This window comes from Lithobates pipiens, unplaced genomic scaffold (genome assembly GCF_037356315.1).
Source record: "Lithobates pipiens isolate NorthernLeopardFrog02 unplaced genomic scaffold, aLitPip1_a1.2 Scaffold_16, whole genome shotgun sequence".
Classification (NCBI taxonomy): Eukaryota; Metazoa; Chordata; class Amphibia; order Anura; family Ranidae; genus Lithobates; species Lithobates pipiens.
Window position 1 is genome coordinate 400,624,794 of NW_027507748.1, and position 21,819 is coordinate 400,646,612.

The 21,819-nt window shown below is 43.4% G+C and overlaps 1 protein-coding gene across 2 annotated transcripts in view; it reads right to left on the bottom strand.

Moving 5' to 3' along the window:
* Positions 1-21,819, bottom strand: part of LOC143983070 (S-adenosyl-L-methionine-dependent tRNA 4-demethylwyosine synthase TYW1-like) — a 321,868-nt gene that overhangs the window by 242,194 nt on the left and 57,855 nt on the right. The window contains exons 6-7 of one of the 2 annotated variants that reach the window (XM_077482324.1): positions 20,670-20,957; positions 8,143-8,265 (exon numbers count right to left, since the gene is read on the bottom strand). In XM_077482324.1, the coding sequence (XP_077338450.1) occupies positions 8,143-8,265; positions 20,670-20,957 (411 nt within the window). Of the gene's footprint in view, positions 1-8,142; positions 8,269-20,669; positions 20,958-21,819 lie in introns of both variants that reach the window. The other variant, XM_077482323.1, reaches the window with a different exon arrangement.

Genomic DNA, 21,819 nt, shown 5'->3' on the forward strand with positions numbered 1-21,819 from the left:
TGAACTTCCATACTGGGCAATTCTGGCATTCTGCTCCTACATGTAAAAAGTTTTTGCTCGAAAAGTACTCAAAACCCCCAAACATTATATATATATATATATATATATATATATATATATATATATATATATATATATATATATATATATATATATATATATATATATTTTTTTTTTTTTTTAGCAGAGACCCTAGGGAAAAAAATGGCAGCAGTTGCAATTTTTTAAGTCGCATGGCATTTCCGCAAGAATCTTTCAAACGCAATAAAAAAAAAAAATAAAAAAAAAAAAAACGAATGTAAGCTTACTTTTTTTGTAGCATGTGAAAGATGTTACGAGATGTAAATATATACCCAACGCGCCACAATTTAAAATTGCGCACACAAAAAAATTTCAGTACTATACCTCACGTGTGGTTTGGAATGTAAACATACCTTGTAATAGGACATGACAGGTCCTCTTTACAGAGAGATTTGGGGCCTATAAGTCCCCAGATCTCTCCTCCAGGCTGAAAAACCTGAGAATAAAAAAAACAAAAAAACAAACACACACACCACGATCCTAGGCTTGTAACTAGGGCTGAAACAACGAATCGATTATGAAATTAATCGATTACTATTTTCATAATCGATTAATCGGCCAGTAACATAATGGGGTTAAAAAAAAAATTAAAAAATGAGCCCTTTATATTTTTGTACTATAATCACTACTGTAAATTACTTTCACTGTTCTACATTAAAAAAATTAACCCCTTCCAGTAGTGATTATCTGCTTTTTTGTACTATAAAGGGCTAATTTTAGTCTTTTTAACCCCATTATGTTACTAAACGTCTTAGACCTGGTTCATATCTATATGTTTGTTGGTGCTTTTTGCAGAAAAGCTCTACATTTCATTTACATGGTTTGCTATGATACACGTTCATATCTGTGCTTTTTTTCAGCCGCTGCATATTTGTAAAGGGTCAGGGACTTTTAACGCAAAACGGTGCTTTTTTGGTTCAATATACTTCAATGGAGAAGTTGCAGAAAATAATGTAATGCGTTTTTGCAGCAATTTGTGTTTTTTAATCTGCCCAAAAAATGCTAAATTGCAGTAAAATCGTGTGCGCAAAAATCAAAAAACGCACAGCAAAAAGCACTGCAGAAACAGATCAAAAGCAAACTGCATAGGTGTGTACCGAGCCTTATGCTGGCCACACGGATCAATTTTCAGATGAGAATGTTTGCTGAATGAAAGAATTTTGTTTGAAATTTTCACTTAATTTCTGATCAAAAATCACATACACAATGAACGTCAATTTGACCCACTTTTTTTTTTAAGGTTATTAACCGATCAAAACAATAATCAGCCAACTAATCGATTATATGAAAATAATCGTTGGTTGCAGCCCTACTTGTAACCCAAATAATTGTCAGGGTTTAAATCTGTAAGCGATGGAAATTAGGTCATGATGTCGCTTCCAGCCTCCGAAGATCAAAGAGGTGGCCGGGGACCATTTGGCCCGCTCTATAGTAAACCGCCAGCAGTTTCATTCTCCGGTTGGCCGTTCGAAGGGGCAAGCCTAAAGAAACACCGGAGGGCAGCAGCAGGATGGGAGTGGGAGCAGCAGGCATTTTTCAGATATCTCCACTCAAAGTCCAGGACATCATATGATGTCCTACGGGCTGGAAGTGATTAAAATACATATGTTTACAGAGCAGATCTCCATCTACAGCAGGCAACATCAACCTTAACCACTCGCCGCCCGCCATATAGCAAAATTACGTCAGCAAAGTGGTTGTGATATCCTGACTGGATGTCATGACTAGGGCTGAAACGATTAATCGATAATGAAAATCATTGTCAACGATTTTCATTATCGATTAGTTGTCTGCACCGTGCTATACGCAGAGCGAGCCACGGCCTTGGGAAAGGCCGTGGCTTCGGCCTAGCTCCGGAGCTGGCGGCCATCTTGGTAACCCAGCGGCGGCGAGCTGCACGCTGACCTCACCCCCAGCGCGTTGTTCAGCCTGTGTCAGCCCAAGTGAAGGAATTCTGGAGGAGTCACGCTGGATGCCTTGCCTGACCTCATTCAAAACTTCTTTTATGCAGGTACCACTACATTTATTTCCCAATCTAACCTAATAACTACTATCTATTAGATAGTAGTTAGTTATTATCTAAACCTGTCTAAGCCTTTCCACTTGCTTGGCACAGCCACATTGTTGATTTAAATAAAAAGGTACAACACCATCTCCCCCCCCCCCCCAAATAAAATGCAGCTTATTACAAGCATAAAAACATAGCATATCACTGAGGATTTGCGCCAATAGGCATCCTGGGACTCATCACGTGGTCTGTTTGGAGGAACTTTGATCGGTGGTGAGCTTGGCGCAAATCATCAGTGATATGCGGACTATGTTTTTATGCTTGTAATAAGCTGCATTTTATGGGGGGGGGGATAGTGTTGTACCTTTTATTTAAATAAACAAACATGGCTGTGGGGGGGGGGGGGGCAGAGATAGTGTTATTTTTTTTGCTGATCCGAAAATGTATCCGATCCGTGACTCTGATCCGAGGAACGATCCGATAGTTTTTTGATCTGTTGCACCACTAGTCCGCACCTCCGCCCCCCCTGCCGGCCCGTTAGAATTCTGTGTATCCTCCCGTGTCCTACGCATGCACCACGTCCATGAGCACGCAGCTAAGCCTTCTTGCATTCTCCACCCAGCTGATGTCCCGTCAGCAACGCGCCTGTGTTGCTTTCGGCTCCTCCTCCCACCCTCTACCCAGCAGCCTTCCGATAGACCCACCGCAGAGCACAGGTGCAGCAAGCCCTTGCTGGGCCGCTTTCCAGCGCTGCCATGATTGGAGGTTGTGCTCTGCACATGCGTGCATCCATCTCCCGGCTTCGGGTGCCCTTCACTCCATTCGGAGGAGTCAGCCGAGTCATGTGTGGTGGGTCCGGGCTGAGACTCCGCCCCACACCACCCCGGCACACCGAGGAGGAGCCGCTGTCACCATGAAGGGGTGAGAAAACCCGAGACACCTGAGTGGGGGAGGGGAGCACTGAGAGGAGGTGGGGCAGTGACACCATGTGAGAGGGGAGGAACATTATATGAGCGAGAGTGTGAGAGTGCGTGTTTACCACATGACCAGCCATGTCCAATCACGGCTGATTGTTGTACGTGTGCCCACATATGATGCCAGTGCCCACACAATGCCAATCAATGCCCACAAGCAATACCTGCCAGTGCTTCCTAATCAGTGATGCCCATCAGGGCCGCCTTTTAGCACCAATCAGTGCCCATCGGTGAAGGAGAAAACATACTTATTTACAAAATTTTAAACACAAAGGCTCCATGCACACTGGAGCTCATAAACTGCAGTTTATTGGAGTTTGGGCATTTTTTTTAAAAGCCCATAAACCCCACTCTATGTTAGCCTATGTGTCCATGCACACATGGACGTTTTTCAGCTTTAATGAGCAGTGGAGTTTATGGGCTTTTTTCTGAATGCCAGAAATTCGCGTTCAAAGTGACGTTTTCACCGCCACAAAACGACAAACGCACGCGCATAAACGCGTGTTAGTGTTTGGCATTCTATTTTTTCAATGCATTGTGGGAGTTTGGAATGTACTGTGGGATTTTTGGAGTGTCCTGTGTATTTTTATTGAAAACGCCCATAAACGCTCATAAACGCTAGTACAAAACGCTGTTAAAAGCAAGTTTTTCAACCAGCGTTTTCTGCCAGCAATCTGGTGTCCAGAAAAAGCTTTTTTGAGCTTCAGTGTGCATGGAGCCAAACAAAAACTTTTTTTTTCAAAATTTTGTGGCCTTAATGGCAAAACATTTATTTCGAGTTATGGGCCTGGAGAAGATACGTAGAAGACAAGGTTTTGGAGAAAATATTGTACTGCGTTGCAATAAAAGCAAAGCAAGTTATAATAGCGCTCACAAGACAAAAAACGTTCCTCGGAACAATATTAAGAGCTATCTAGCTAAAAGTTTTAAGTAAATCAGATTTAGTACAACTGATGTAGTGTTACGGTCCATACCAAGGAAGTAAAAACAATACACTTATCCATAAGCACAGATGCGAGTACCCAGTTAGAAAGTAAAAAAATAAAGATATTTTTTCCCCTATGCTTACAGCAGAATTAAACCCACTGATTTAAAAGTGGTTGTAAATCCTCACATATACCCAAGTGACTGGCCTCATGAGATACAGAGATGAAACAAATCCCCCTACGCAAACTGTACCGTTTTTTCTACAGGTCTTCTCTCTATCAGTTCAAAATCCAGAATTTAGCAGGCCTGAGCGGTCAAAAAAAAAAAGGGTGTAGAGATTAAATGACACTACAGTACAGAGCTCAATAAAGAGCTGAGAGCAGACTGGAGGGAAGGGACATACTACGTTACACAGCAATAGAGCTGAGGCTGTCATTCAGTTGGACTTAACTCCTGTCACCCTTTTTCTCTTGGTGCAATGAAAACTTGTCAGACATGACTAATGAGACTATGTACACACTATGGGGGGGGGGGATATGCTTTATTCATATTTGTCTGAAGTGTACAATTACTAACTGTTTCCTAAATCAGTTACATGCACAGCATGCCATACATTAAAACTTTTACAGTTAGTAGTGTGCTTAGGTTTGCTCTCGACCATCCAATTACTGGTGTCATAGCTGATTATATGTGCAGCGCCATGGTAAATGCAGATCAAAGAGGCCCCAAGACGGTAGCTTCCTTAGCTGTAAAGGATAGGGGGGTTTATTTCTACTTTAATTTTCCTTGATGGATACATTTATAAATGCACATGCAATGGAAGCCTATGCTGTAGTACCGTATATACTCGAGTATAGGCCGACCCGAATATAAGCCGAGGCCCCCAATTTACCCCCAAAAAACTGGAAAAAATTATTGACTCGTGTATAAGCCGAGGGTGAGACATGCCTGTCCATCCCTGTGTGTCCGTCCATCCCTGTGGGTCCATCCATCCCTGTGTGTGTGTGTGTGTGTGTGTGTGTGTGTGTGTGTGTGTGTGTGTGTGTGTGTGTGTGTGTGTGTGTCCATGCATCTGTGTGTGTGTGTGTGTGTCCATGCATCTGTGTGTGTGTGTGTGTGTGTGTGTGTGTGTGTGTGTGTGTGTGTGTGTGTGTGTGTGTGTGTGTGTCCGTGCAGCCTACCTGTGTCCAGCCTGCCTGTGTCCGTCCAGCCTGCGTCCCGTCCAGCCTGCGTCCCGGCCCGGCTCGGCTCGGGCCGGGACGGGCCGGGCCGAGCCTCCGTCCTTCAGCTCTTCGTCGGCGGCCATTCTAGGATTCAAAAGCCGCGCCTCCGTCGGTGATAGGCGGAACACTCAATTTCCCACTGACTGCTGTTCCGCCTATCGGATGTCCGTGATAGGCGGAACACTCAATTTCCCAGCAGCCTGTGTTCCGCCTATCACGGGCATCGTCTCATCCTCGTCCGTAGTACGAGGATGAGACGATGCCCGTGATAGGCGGAACACAGGCTGCTGGGAAATTCAGTGTTCCGCCTATCACAGGCGAAGGCGGAGCCGGAGGCGCGGCTTTTGAATTCTAGAATGGCCGCTGTCTGTCTGCTCGACACGCTGATCGAGCGGGCAGACAGCGATGACTCGAGTATAAGCCGAGGGGGGCACTTTCAGCCTCAAAAAAGAGGCTGAAAATCTCGGCTTATACTCGAGTATATACGGTAATTATTCATAAAACTCAGGTGTCAGAAGTTGACATACACATAAAATTGAAATCTGTGTGCATATTAAAGCCTTCACCTATTTGATAAACATGCCCTAAATCATAATCTGCTGAAATAAAAATCAAGACCCTGAAACTGCATGAAGTGAAACCATTATGTGAGGGGGAACTAATGAACTAAACTGAGCTTCAAAAGATGATGGAGGGGTTTAAAGAAGGCAATTATTCAGAGAAGTTTTGCGCGACAGTATTACATTAGTCCATTGATAGGCGATGAGCAATGCAGTCAATTCCTTGATTGTAAGGCATGTCACTGTTCACCTAAGGTAGCTCCACTTCTACTGACATCTAGTGGACAAATAAAAATAAACCATGCAAAGTGTTCTAAAACACCAATACATTTAGAATTGACACAAACATATTTTGTCAATAACAGTGAATAAAATAGAGTTTTACTGAATATCCTAGCAACAGCTGAATATTACCAGACAGTTTGCACTTTTGATATCCAACTTCATAGCAAACATGTAAGTTTGCCTTTTACGTTTTTAAAAGGGGATCATTATATATACAATTGCAAATGTTTCTATCATTGAACCGACTACCTGTTTCAATCAAAGCATAACCAAGAGATTTTGACTTTGATTTCTTCTAACCCAATTGCACTATTAGAGTGTACCCAAGAATACAGCCTGTCAACTTATCAAGACCTTTAGCTATAAACATTGGCTGATGGTTATCAGTCTTCCAAACAGAAACATGCTCCTACTACCCAAGCATATACACTAGATTACCAAAAGTAATGTGACGTCTGCCTTACACAAGGTTTAGGAGTGTGTATATGGGAATGTTTGACCATTCTTCCAAAAGCGCATTTGTGAGGTCAGGCACTGGTGTGGATGAGAAGGCCTGGCTCACAGTCTCCGTTTTAAATTCATCCCAAAGGCGTTCTATTGGGTTATCCTAAATCTTGTGGACAGCCTTCCCAGAAGAGTTGAAGCTGTTATAGCTGCAAAGGGTGGGCCAACTCAATACTGAACCGCACGGACCAAGACTGGGATGCCAGTAAAGTTCATGTGCCTGTAATGGCAGGTGTCCCAATCCTTTCGGTAATATAGTGCATGTTAAAAGGGACATTCCCTTTGAACAAAAAAAATAAAAAAATTTATATATATATATATATATATATATATATATATATATATATATATATATATATATATATATATATATATATATATATATATACATATACATACTTGTGACAGAAACAAGTACTGTCCCCGATACTTTTTATTTGCACAAACAGACACTTTTTCAGGACAAGCTTGCGGGGTATGTCCCCTTCTTGAGGGTACTGCTGGGAACTTGAAGGGGACATGCCTCGAAAGCTTGTCCTTTTATATTTTGTATTGGAAGCCTGTAAAAAATGCACCAGTGATCAAGAGATCGTTGATGCCATGCAGGTCTCCTGCACACGGTCAGTGCATCTGCTTGCCTGTACATCCCATACAGGTAAGCCAATAATCACTGACAGGAAGACTCAATGCACCAGAGTAGTTAATTGAGAGCTACAAGCCAACAGCCACTTAGGCTGTCGGGACTTTTAGTTCATTCATACACAGAGATGTGTATGAATGATGTGGCAGGGCACTGCCCAAACGGGCACGCTGCTTTCAAAAACTAACAGCTAGTACAGGGATCTTCTCCACATACTGCTGCCGCAAAGAGGGGGGGGGGGGGGGGGGGGGCAGTGGCTGCAGCACTTTGATAATTTTGGCTAGCATTAACACCTCTCACTAAACTAGTTGGATATTACTCACAAGATATGTATTTGCAGAAACCCAAGTTACACTAGCAAGTGCAGACTCAGGTTGTGATTACATACCATAGATCTAGAAGCAAGAGACAATAAATCATCCCTTTAAATTATTGTAGGATCTCCATTGTACTTTGTACACTATTAGAAGATATTAGTCTGCTAAGGCAGGGAAACAGGCAAAACTGGGCTCCCTTAACATAATGCATGTTAATAAGTGAACTGCAAATATGGCAGCAAACACATAAGGAATCATGTCATGAGATAAATGTGAAGGTGGACAATGCTGACATCTTCTGGAAATACAAGATCCCCGTCTACAATGCTGACCCATTGGCTTCAGTACCTTAAAGACCATTACACTGAAGCACAGACCTTGAACAAGTATAGAATGCAGATATTTCACAGATATTCTTTTTTCTGTATGCTTGTTCTCGGTTAATGACTTAAAAAGCTTTGAAGAGAGATTCCGGTAGCTAGCATTTTCATAAATAATGGTACACAATTGCAGCCTTAAAAAATGCTCTAAGAACAGCTTTCCTTTTAGGAAGACACATGGAGACACAGCAATTCAATAAAGCAATTGTTCCTTTATTTTGTGAAAAACTTTATGCAACATACCTTTGCTTTCTTCATGCTGTTCATTACTTTGCCCAAATCTTCTACATCAACTAGACCACTGTCTCCTCCAGCTTCTTTCTCCCCTTCTGATTCTGACTCACTGGTGGTTTCATAAAGTTCCTCCTGCTAATGAAACAGACCAATATGCTTATGATGTGTGAAAAAACATCTATGGAAAATGGGGGCACATTAATCAAGTGATAAAATGAGAGTGACAATACAGAAAGATCAGAACAATGAGGGACATGAAGCAAGCAGATTAGAGACACAATTATTGACAAAAGGCTGCATCTCCTTCAGCATGGTCTATGCAACAGGTTTACAGACCTGCAAGCCTGTACGCCTGAGCAACCAAGTGCAACAGTTTGCAAACTTGAAAGATGAGAATGGTTTTCCCTTTAAAAGCAGCAGTAAAACACTGCTTGAACACTTGAATCTACAGGTAAGCTCATAATAAAGTTTCCTGTAGGTACAAGGAATATCTCTCAAGACTATCAAGCTATTCATTGTCAGGTCACTGGCTCATGTGTTCTGAAGAGGCGACATACATATACCATCCTTTCAGAGCTCTGTGCCGCAGCCATTACTTCCATGCACATGCGGAGGAGGGACGTCTTTGCTGCTCGCCCAATTAAATGGCCAGAGCCTGCAAACCCGGAAAGAAGACCAGGTGAAGCCCTGTCAGCAGTGACTACAGGCCACTGAAGGGCTTTGTTTTAAGCCAAGTCTTAATTTACTAGTATATTATCTCAATGAATAATGGCTAATGATTTTAAATAATACTTAATACCTGTTAGATAAATTCATCAAAATTTTAATTACAATATACAGTGAATAAAAGAGATTATAGTCTGTATTTTGTAGATGCTATAACTTTTGTGCAAACCAATCAGTATACACTTACTGTTTTGTTTGTTTGTTTGTTTTTTTTAACCAAAAATACGTAGCAGAATACAAAATTGGCCTAAATGGATGAAGAAATTAGATTGTAAAATTTTTATTGGGTGCATTGTATAGCAGAAAATAAAAATAAAAAATAGTTTTTTTTTAGCCTTTTTTTATAGCGCAAAAAATAAAAAACCGCAGAGGTGATCAAATACCACCAAAAGAAAGCTCTAGTTGTGGGGGGGGTTCTATAACAGCTTACCTGTAAAATAATTTTCTTGGAGTACATCACAGGACACAGAGCCATAACAATTGCTACATGGGTTATAGGCCACCTTCAGGTGATGGACACCGGCACACCCCAAGACAAGAATTCCGCTCCCTATATAACCCCTCTCACTACTAGGAGTACCTCTGTTTTTGTAGCAAAGCAATATACATGTATTAGAAGAGGGGAGGGACCTCTATGTCCCATGATGTACTCCAAGAAAAAGGATTTTACAGATTAAAGAAAATAGGATTTTTCTTTATTGTACATCAAAGGACACAGAGCCATAGCAGTTACTATGTGGGATGTCCAGAGCAATGCCAACTGAGAGGAAGGAGACACAAAAGTAGGGCACCATGATTATAAAAAAGAACTTATACTGCTGCCTGCAGGACACTACACCCAAAGGCGATATCCTCATGCCTTTTTACATCCACCTGATAGAATCTGGTAAATGGACTAAAGGAGAAGTTGCGGCCTTGCAGATTTGGGCCATGAAAGCCTGGTGATGCACTGCCCACGAAGCATTAACAGCCCTCTTTTAGGACCTTCAGGCAACACAAACAAAACTGTTTTTCGACTATGAGCAGTCGCGTTCAAGTTGACTGACTGCTCTGACAACCTCCAGAGAATGTAGTGACTTCTCTTCTGTAGAACCGGGTTCTGTGAAAAAAATAAAAATAAAAAAAAATAAAAAATATATGAAGGTAGAACAATATCCTGGTTTAGATGAAAAACTGACACTACCTTCGATAGAAAGTCAGTGTGAGGGTGCAATACTACCTTAGCCTTGTCAATAATTAAATATGACTCTTTACAAGAAAGAGCAGCCAACTCTGATACTCTGCTAGCAGAAGATATGGCTACCAGAAGAACTAGTTTCCTTGTCAAAAAGGACCAAGGGAATATGCAGTATCGGCTCAAAAGGCTATTTCTGCAATACCGACAGAACTAAATTCAAGTCCCAAGGGTTCAGGGGTGACCTAAACAGAGGATTAAGTTGCGTTACCCCCTGAATAAAGCTATGAACCAAAAAATGCAGAGAAAGTGGTTGTTGAAATAATACCGATAAGGCCAAGACCTGGCCTTTGATCGTACTCAAGGCCAGCTTCATTTCTATCCCCAACTGCAAAAAGTCAAGGATTCTATCCATCCATCTAGGACATACTTCCTGGGATGCCAACCACTGTATTCACACCAGAAGACATATGCCTTCCAGACTCTATAATATACGATTCTGGAGGTGGGCTTCCTTGCATTAATCAAGGTAGAAACCACTGAACCAGACAGCCCACGCTTCTTCAGAATGTGGGTCTCAATAGCCAAACCGTTAAATTTAGCGTTTGTTAGGATGGAATACCGAACCTTGCAAGAGAAGGTCTGAACGTGGTGGTAGGGTCCATGGTTCCCCTACCGTAATACTGATGATCTCTGCATACCAAGATCTTCTGAGCCACAAGAATCAACGACTTCCCTTCCTGCTTGATCCTGCGAAGAAGTCGTGGAAGCAGCAGAATAGGAGGAAATGCATAAATTCCATTGGAACACAAAAGGCATCTGTTCCGCAAGTGGATCTTTTGTTCTTGACAAGGTTGTTGACTTTTTTGTTGAACCTGGACGCAAACAGATCTACGTCTAGGATCCCCATCTTTGGCATATTGTCAGGAAGATATCAGGGTGAAGGGATCATTCTTCCGGGAACAACTGCTGGCGACTAAAGTATTGCATCTGGAATGAAGACTGCCAATACATAGGCAAGGTACATTGTTTTCTGCTTAAGTTAGGATATGATTCACCTCTCTCTGGGCCACAAGACTTCTTGTGCCCCCTTGGAGATTGATATAGGCCACTGCTCTGGCATTGTCAGATTGGATCCTGACAGTACAATTCCGTAACCTGAACGTCCAGGCCCTCAGGGTCAAGCGTGCTGCCAGAATCTCTAGAATGTTGATGGGCAAGGTTACCTCTGATCTGGACCATTTCCTTTGGACAGTTGCCTCTTCCAGGACTGCTCCCCAACCTGAAAGGCTGACATCTGTTACCACCTTCCAGGTAACTGGTATGAAGGATTTTGCCTGCAGATTCTTGGTTAAAAACCACCAACTTGGGCTCCTGCGCACCCTCGCAGACAGATACATTGGGAAATCTAGAGCTTGGACATTCTTGTTCCAAGCAGATAGGATACGGTTTTACAGCAGCCTCGAATGAAGACACCATCTTTCCCAAAAACCTCATGCGAAATGGAATAGGAGGATTCTTCTTTGATTTGACCACTTGAATCAGTTCCTTTATTGCACTGATCTTCGCCTGGGGCAAGAATACCCTTTTCTGGGCTGCATCTATGATCAGACCAAAGTATTCTAATCCCCTTGATGGTTTTAAGGAGGATTTCTCTAGGATGAGAATTCAACCTAGGTATTCCAGGTAGTTGACTGTGGTGATCATACGTTGGTCTAAGCGGACTACAGACTGGTCTATCAAGAGCAGATCATCTAGGTAAGCTATAATCATTATACCTAGGGCCCTTAATCTGACCAGAGGAGGGGCCAGGACTTTTGTAAACACTCGAGGTGCAGTAGCTAGATCAAAAGGCAGAGCTACAAACTGAAAATGAAGATTTTCTACCTTGAAACGTAGCAATTTCTGGTGAACGGAAAAAATAGGCACATGGAAGAAAGCTTCCTTGATGTCGATTGAGGACAGAAGTTCGCCACCTTGTTGGATGGAGACCACTGATCTGATTGACTCCATGCGAAAATAGCAGATATTTAGAAACAGAGTTAGATCTTTGAGATCTAGAATGGGTCTGACATTGCCATTTGGTTTTGGTACCGTGAAAAGGTTTGAAAAACCCCAATCCCTGCTCTTCCTTGGGGACCACTGAGACCACTTTTTGAGACAAAAAGAAGTCTCTTTCAAGCATTGGACCATCTTTTCTCTGGATCCCTGGGAGCGTTTGATCTGAGAAATCAAAGAGACGGGGACTATCAGAACTCTAGTTTGTACCCTAGAGTTATTGGAGGAAGTCATCCATCTGTCTCAACACGCTTCCTGCCAGACCCATGAGAACTGCTGAAGTCTTCCACCCACTCGAATGAGCGGGGCGCCCCCTTCATAAGGAGGTATTTTGTTTATTTAGGTTTCCTCCCCCAGGATTTCTTTTGTCCCTGGGGTAGACCCTGAGGTTTATCTCTTAAACTTGATGGCCGAGGTCGTCGTCACTGCCTGGATACAGATGTCCCTGGCACCAGAGAAGGAGTTTGTTTAAATGAAATACGTTTACTCCTCTTCCTAACTGGCAAAAGGGTAATTTTTCCACTAGCTTTTTGCATGGCGTGTCAGCTGACCAATTTTTCTACCATAAGATTCTACGCATATACACCAGCCCAAGTGTAAGGCACAAGGCCTGAAGAATAGAATCTCTCATGGTGTCTATTGCAAAACATAAAGCCGCCGTTAGCTCAGCTAAATCCTGGGCCTGCTGATCGGGAATAACCTTGAACACCTGTTTAAACTGGTCTCTCAAGGATTAACATACACCAATTGCTGCCAGCGCAGTTACTGAACCTGCCAGAGAAAAAAAATGTTTTTTTAATAGGAATACCAACTTCTTATCCATTGAATCCCTAAGCATCGTTTACCAGACAAGTCAAACATTTATTCACAGAGGATATAGCAGTGTCAATTGCTGGTAACTCCCACCTTCTTAGTGAATTTTTTCTCCATAGGATAAAGTGTTGAAAACTTTTTAGGAGGAAAAGAAAATGCTTATCCAGCAATGAATGGACAGGAGAGGCATGCACAGCTGGAGGAGGCTTTAGCGAACCCAAACAAGAAGTGGGCTTATCAACCGACTCAGTTAAGGGTAGCATAAAATGTGGAGCGGACCAAACTCAGTAAGAGATTGCACCAATCTTTCAGATTGTGAAGCTGATCCTTCCGCATTTGACCCCTCAGAAGAGGAGTCATGAGGCACTTCACGCTCCCGAGGGAAATTCATCTTCTCTCACCCCCAGTTCCTCAGTTTGAGGGACCTGGGTAATGTTAGGGTACTGTCGCATTTTGTCCCCACTGGGATGCGATTAAAGCCGCTAACCTTTCCTCCAAACTTATGGCTGAGAAATAAAACCTCATCAGTAATATAGACAGGGGCTGCAGTGTTGGAAACTGACCGGCCACCTCAGATCTCTCAGGAGAGCTTGAGGGAGTTCCTTTTGAGCCTTTTTTGGGGTGTTTCTACCCCCCTTCTGACCATAGCTGGATGCAGAAATGCAGAGGGACTACCAGAAGAAATTGCACCCCCTGCTTGAGCAGCCTGGTGCTTTAGTAAATGGGCCAAGGGAATGCCTACGTCACCACTTACATGCCCCCTTTTTGTTCGTGTCCCTCCCGACAGCTGCAGTCATAAAATTGAGCTTTTTAAACGTACTCCCACGCTGAACGATGGCGCACGCCAACGCCATGCTAAGCCACTCCGCATTCCCACTGCCCCCCCCCTTCTCTTAAAAAATAAATAATAAGTCTTTCCCCGCAGGCCTCTGAACCGAGAAGGAGAGCTGTGACAAACCGCCGTGCAGAGGCAATGGAAAACGGAACGGCATCCGCTGATCGTTCTGGCTACCTCCTCTATCCATGGAAAGCATCTGTTCAGGTGGAGGGTGTTTTTAAGAAGAAAATCCCCCCCCCCCCCCCATCATCATCTTACCGGAGGCTTGGGACCGCTAGCCAGAGGGAGATCTGCAGCTTCTGCTGACAGTGATCTGAGGAAAGCATGACAAGGTATGCTCTATACAGCCTCCAGTGGTGACTTTAGGCATGACAACATTTACTGTTAAAGGAGAACATTTATAAGAAAATTTAACTCCTTAGAAATCTCCACTTACCTTTCCTGCCGCAGGAATTCTGTGGTAAAAAAAAAAAAAAAAAAAAAAAAAACACCCAATCTTCACCCCTCACAGTGGGCTCCGTTAAAAAACCTTCAGGAACCGGGGCTCCTTTTTATCGGGGGATCCACACTCCTGGACCCCGTAAAGCACCCCGCCAGGAAAACTATGGCTGAAAAAAAAAAAAAAAAAAAAAAAAAAAAAAAAAAAAAAAAAAAAAGCACTGGATCCCGGGTCCAGCTCTCCAAAAAATAAAAGCGTTACGGGCTAAACCTGGTTTCTTCTGCCATGAGGCCCGGTTACCATTCAATTCAGCCCAAAAAGACACTTTGAATGGATTTGGTTGCATAGCCTGTCCCAGCAAGGAATATTCCAGTGAAGCTCAGCATAGCACATCTTTACTGACACTTTAAGACACTGGCAAAAAAAAAAAAAAAATGGAGGTACTCCGAGTAGTGGAAGGGGTTATATAGGCAGTGGACTTATTGTCTTAGGGTGTGCCAGTGTCCATCACCTGAAGGTGGCCTATAACCCACACAGTAACTAATATGGCTCTATGTCCCGTGATGCAAGGACAATTTTATTTGAACACGTTGCACGACCGCGCAATTGTCAGCTAAATTAAGGCATCGCTGTATCACAAAAAATGGCTTGGTCATTAACCACTTGCTGACTGCCTCACGCGGATATATACGCCAGCAAAGTGGCACGGGTGTGCGCAAAACGTGCCCATATGTCCCTGCGTCACCACGGCTAGCGGGTGCGTGCAAGCCACCCATGGGTCCCGCAGACTTGATGTCTACCAGTGGCACGGAGAGGCAGAATGGGGAGATGCCCACGCAAACAAGGCATTTCCCTGTTCTGCCTAGTAACATGGCAGGGATCTCCTGCTCCCAGTGATCGGGAGCAGTGATCTGTCCTGTTCTAGTGAGCCCACTCCCCTTACAGTTAGAACATGCTGAGGGAACACAGTTAACCCCTTGATCACCCCCTAGTGTTTAACCCCTTCCCTGCCAGTGAAATTTACATGGTAATTAGTGCATTTTATTGCACTGATCGCTGTATAAATGCCAATGGTCCCAAAATGGTGTCAAAAGTGTCAGATCCGTTTGCCACAATGTCGCAGTTATGATAAAAATCATAGATCACCATTACTAATAAAAAGATTATTAATAAAAATGCCATAAATCTATCCCCCATTTTGTAGCTGCGGTAACTTGCGCAAACCAATAAACATACGCTTATTGCGGTTTTTTTTTGTTTGTTTGTTTTTTTTACCATAAAGATTTTGGAGGAATACATATTGGCCTAAACCGTGGAAGAAATTTTTTTTTTTATTATTATTTATTTATTTATTTATTTTAAACATATTTGTGGGGATATTATAGCAAAAAGTAAAAAATATTGGTTTTCAAAATTGTCGCTTTTTTGTTTATATCGCAAAAAATAAAAAACAGAGGTGATCAAATACCCCCAAAAGAAAGCTCTATTTGTCGGGGGGGGCTCAATTTTGTTTGGGTACAACGTCACACAACCAATTGTCAGTGCCATATTCCAAAAAAGGGCTTGGTCAGGAAGGTGGCAAATCCTTCCAGGACTGAAGTGGTTCAAGGTGAAAAACCTTCTGTGCTGCAGCTCACCCCAACCCAAGACCCCCCCCCCCCTTCTCTTACCTGTGCCCGATCCAATCAGGCGATGTGCACGAGCACAGCAGTTTCAGCCGTGGTTTCTCCTCATTGGACAGATTGATAGCAGCGGGAAGTCAATCAAAACCTGTGACACTGCAACATGGGATGGGGGCCAAGTCCCGCTGCCTGCATCAATGGACGCAGCGGCAGGACTCGGGTGCGAGCCAGCACAAGTGCCCTCATAGAAAGCAGCCTTCATGGGGCCACTTGAAGAGGTGGGGCACCAGTAGAGGGACCCCAGAAGTGCAAAACCATTGCAGAGAGGTGGCAAGTATAGGCATGTTTTTTTTTTTTTTTTTTATAAACAAACATTTACAACCACTTTAAACAGTTGTATTTTCCTTTCCTGTGCATGCCTGATGTTGACCACATCTATCCCCCTTTTGCAGAGGACCGCAATTTTGAGTGACTAACTTTTTAGACCATTCGCAGTGACTCTTTTCTTACAAACATTATATTAATATTAAGAATTCCTATTGGACAACCAATCTACCTATATGGGTGCAATATGGCGATTTTCTTTTCTTTCTCTGGTCCCCACTACTGCAATTGATCATGTGCCGAGATGGCCCCCCTCAGATCCCATGGTGGACACCAATGGGGTTCGCCTTGGCTGTTGACACCTGGCACATATAAAAATGGAAGCCGTTTCCATAGCTTGCGCCTGCTCCTGAGGAAGTGATGTTTTCACGAAACGCATCAAGCTTATTGTGCGGCAATCCCTCTAGCGTTTTATCATGTACTTTTGTATGGGTCTTGATATTGTGAATTTTTGCTGTGGAATTTTATTAACTGTTACATCATGTAGCAACATGCTTATAAATACCGACAGACTATCAAATAAAGATCATTTTTTTATGTGCATTATATTGTTTATGTAGTCATATCAAGATTGTGTTTGCTGCACCAGCCAACATACTTTACAGTCCAAAATCTTCTATGTGCAAACGAACAGGGATGGACACACATGTCCATGAGCCCTCATACAAAGTCCTAAAACTCTGTTTCATGTATACTTTAACAGGGGTATAGACAGCAATAAAAAATGGACAGGGTCTAATCCAACGCTGTTGCCCCATATTGCAGGAGTCTGTAACCTGGCTGGGGTCTGTCTGACCACACCCCCTTGCTGGTGACATCGTCTCTTGCTATGGGTGGCCGCAATAGGTCCTTGAGACTGCACCCTGGATGGTTAAGTGAGCCCTCATTCAAGGCCCTGGTTTCACCTAATCTACAGGAATTTGGAACAAATGAGGGCTTGGCAGGGGGACCTGTGGTATGGGATGCGTTCAAATCGTCCACTAGAGGAGCATATGCGTCAGACATTAAAGCTGCACGTGCTGAGAAAAACTCCAAGTCTGATGAGCTTCAGGCTCATGAGACACACTGTGCTGAAGCACATGCCGAGGCACCCTCATCCTCCCTAACAGCATTGAAGATGGCTAGAAGGGCCCTATTGGTACATTTATAGAACATTACTCAATGTAACTGCAGAAACAGGGCTGAGGAACTATTTGAGAAAGGAGGATAAAAATGGGAAGCTGTTGGCATACCTGACTGCAGAGACACAGGCACATACCCTGCGTTTATTCCTCGGAGGGTAACATGGTAAGGGATAGAGAGGGTATCATGCAGTCTTTTGTAGCATATTACTCGGACCCTATACTCTGCTATCCCACCGTATGACCACCAGGTATTGACTGGCTTGCTGGGCCCCCTTTAGAGCCCGGTGTTGCCCGATGAGGTGCCGGCCAGTCTTGAGGCCCCCTTCACAGACAACAAATTGGCGGTTGCTATTGCATCCTTTTCTAATGATAAATCACCGGGACCTGATGCACTCCCAGCGGAGTGGTACAAGCAATATCTAGAGGTCTCGTCACCCAGACTTCTACGACTCGATATGGACTGTCTTGAACGGGGGGGGGGGGGGGGGGGGTTTACCAACTTCCTTCTATGAGGAAGATGTAGTGTTACTACCCAAACCTGACAAGGACTCCCTCTGCTGTTCTTCATACAGACCCATAGCCCTGTTGAATATGGCCTTAAAAATACTCACCAAAATGCTTGCCAACAGACTGATGAAAATTATATACCACTTAGTATCAACTGATTTAGGCCCAAAAAAAGCCACAGATATCAACATACAGAGAGTATATACATCCACACACAGTTGGGGGTGGAGACATCTTCTGGGGGGGGGGGGGGGGGCTATATGACTCATACTGCAACGCATAGGGCTTGGCCCTACATTCCTTAAATGGATATCGCTGTTGTATGAGCGTCCTCCGTTTTAATGGGGGGGGGGGGTAATCAGAGACTTTCCAAGTGTCCAGGGGCACCAGGCTGGGACGGCCTCCTTTCTCCTGGTCTTTATGCATTAGTAATGGAGCCCTTGGCGACTGCGCTCCTCCCCGCAGATTCAGGGCATTAAGGTAGGCACTCTAACTGAAACCACAGCACTTTATGCCCATGAGTTGGTTCTATTTGTCTGACACCGGACCTTCTCTACAAGCTGCATTGGCCCTCCTGAATAGAGTCACACTGGTCTCTGGGCTCAAGCTTAACTGGTCTAAATCCAAAATACTCCCCATCCAATCACCAAACAGGCTGACCCCAACATTTCCCTACAATGGGTCTCACAAATCATACCTAGGGCTCCAGATTACAAACCCGGTGTCTGACTTCATCAATCTTAATATTTCCCCGCTGCTTGTTATAATAGCCAAGAAGTTTCAGGCCTGGAAAAACCTCTCTCTGCCTCTCATCGGGAAGATAAACTTGATAAAAATGAAAAATTCTACCCCTTTTATTGTACAAGCTTAGCAATACCACAGTTTGGATTCCCAAGTCCATTTTTAAATCGATAGATGCCACAATTTCCTCCTTTTTGTGGCAGGGAGGAATTCCTCATCTTAAGCTAGCAATACTACAACAGCCATGGGGAGAGAGGGGCCTTGTGATTCCTAATTTTCACAAATACTTCCTGACTTGACAGTTCACAGTGGCCCACCGTTGGCCGACTGCTCCTGCGGATGATGCCTCTGTATCCCTGGAAGTGTCCTGTGTGGGCTCCTACGAGGCGCTGTCATATTTAGTGTACAGGGGTCCAAAAGCTCCATATCCACTGGCATCCTCCACGCGCTCAGTGACGAGGGCATGGGTTATGGCCTAGGGAGTGCAATCGCCTAGCTCAACCAAACTTTCCCCTATCATCCCACTGTGGAGGAACCCCAATTTAACCTACTTTTTCGGTTACCCGGATCCAGTGGTGTGGATCAAATATGGTATTAAAATCTTGCTTCACATTGTATCAAACGGTACTTTATGGTCATTTCATGAATTAAAACTAAAGCACGATCTGCCAAACACACAGTCCTTCAGGTACATTCAGTTGTGGCATGCTTTTTGTTCGCTACTGGCACGCAATGAATCACTGCAAAAAGTTTCCTGCCTATATAAAAGACATATTCCATGAAACAACCCTCCTGTTGGGGTCTTGCAGGAGAGCGTGGGAGGCTATAGCTCCGGAGTTGGACAGAGTTGACTGGGATATGTGGGGGACTGCATTTCAATATCTAGTATCTAGCAGAGATAGATTGATTCACTACAAAATTCCTACATAGACTATATCTCACCTGGGCTAGATTGGCAAAGATATTTGGGAATCAGCACTCCCTGTGCTGGAGATGTGCTGCACCCTTAGCTAACTTTATGCATATTTTCTGGGAATGCCCACTAATTAAGCCTTATTGGCAAGTCATTGCCTCCTGTATAAGATCGGCAACTTCCATTTCTATCCCTATGCCCATTCCACATTTAGTGGAGCCCCTGGCCACTATCAGGTCCATACGGACCCTTCTTAACCTCCCTATTATTCTATGTTAAAAAAAACACATTATCCTTTCATGGAAGGGCTCTGTGTCACCAACCTTAGAGACTTGGAAAGCATTGGTCAACAAGGCAGTACCCTTTTACAAAGCTACATACTTGAGCAGAGGGGCTCTGAACAAATTTGAGAAGGTTTGGGGGGGGGGGGGTGGCTTCCATGGATACGGTGTCCGATTAACCACAGTGAGAGATAACACAGGATCCTTTGTAGATATGGTAACACGAAAAGGCAAATAGGCAAATGTTTTGAGGGGTTAGAATGATTAGTGAGCAGTTGAAGAATTTGAATACGGTACACTTGGGGATGGGCATCTCTCCTTTAATTTAATAATGTCATTACGGGGGTGGGCAGGAATGGGGGAGTGGAGAGCGTTACCATCCCACGAAGAGTATCTGATAGAACACATGGGCAACTGTATCCTTGCTCTATGGTAGACCGCTTCCGGCCGGAGGTTGCATCATTTATGTACCTGTCTGGGCAAAGTTAAGTTAGAGGGGGGGGGGGGGGGATGTAGCGCAGTTCATGTGATAACTTTTATGTTGTATTGGTTTTGTAGTGTACCGGTAATTTTGTGGCCAGTTGTTACCCACACTGTGGCTTGTTATAATATGTATTATATAAAACGAAACAAAAATAATAATAAAAAAAAAAAATTTAAAAAAACGGACAGGGTTTTAATCTTTCTGCACTCCATCCATAAAAATAAATAAAAAAAGTTTTGCCTTTAATTATACGTTAAGTGCAACCACACATTTCTTATAAACTGGTCTGACTTTTCAGACAGAAGAGCAATTGATTTAATGGTTTGCTGCTGTTTAAGTAAAAATTTAAGTAAAAATGAAAGTGCTTATAAGCAGGTAAGCTATTTATTGCAGAAGAGAGATGCAATGTGCTTTGTGTGTTTTTTAAATTACCTCAGAGTCATCATGTTCCGAGTCCATGTGTTTGTTCTGGTCTGCATCCACTGTAGCAGTACCATGCTCCTTAGATTTACATTTGCCCTTTTTACATTTCCCGCTGCAGGTTTTCTTTTCCCCTTTCAGCAAAGCCTGCAGCCTGTTGAGGAATTTCAATTTCCAGGCTCCGAAGTCTGCTTCCATACTGCCGTGTTTACTCTTCACTACATTGCAGTCTCCCTCAGTGCGAGTCATTATGCGGGTAGCACTCAGCATCCACAGCCACTTATCAATATTCTTACCAATCTGTTAAAGAAAAGCAAAGCACAGAAAAAAGTTAACCATGGCCCTTTAAATTTACATACTTTTTTTTACCTGTGCAGCCAGAAAAGCAAAAAGGTCCCAGATTAAACAATTTACCTTCATAGTTCAACAAATTAGCTGCTTATGTTGTACTTCCTATATATCACCCCTCCACCTCAGAAGAATTGCTAGCCAAAAGCACAGATCCTTGCCTGATAAAAACAGTGAGGATATATGTACAGCAAAACCTTGGTTTGAGAGCATTTTGAAAGACAAGCAAATGTTTAAATACATTTTGACTCGATATACAAGCAATGTCTTGATATACAAGTAGCGTCATATCACAACTGAGTTACATAGTAGGCGGGATTGAAAAAAGACCAGTAAATACATCCCGATCATATGCCATGCTGTGCCCGGCCCACCTCTCGCCTCTATCGAGTCCATGACATCAGTGGGGAATTCTCAGCCCCGCCTGCTGACTATAGTTATCATATCAGAAGAGAGGCGGGCGGGGCTAAGAATTCCCCGCTGACGTCAGGACTCGAGAGACGCAAGAGGAGTAAGGCGGGGGGCGGGCCGGGCTCGGCACGGCACATGATCGGGATGTATTTACTGTGAAATTCGGTATGAAGTGACTTTTTTTTTTTTTTTTTAAAAGCACATACAGCGGAGCACATCATTCACTAAGTCGGCATTTATAAAAAAAAAAAAATAAAAAAAAAAAATAAGTCATTTTAAAAATATGCTCGGAGTGCTTTCCTGGGAGGGGCGGGCAAGTTGTTATGACGTCACCCGCAATCGATTTTCCGGTCCGTATGCATCGTTGCCGCATCGGGGAACCTGAATGCCGATGCATCGATTA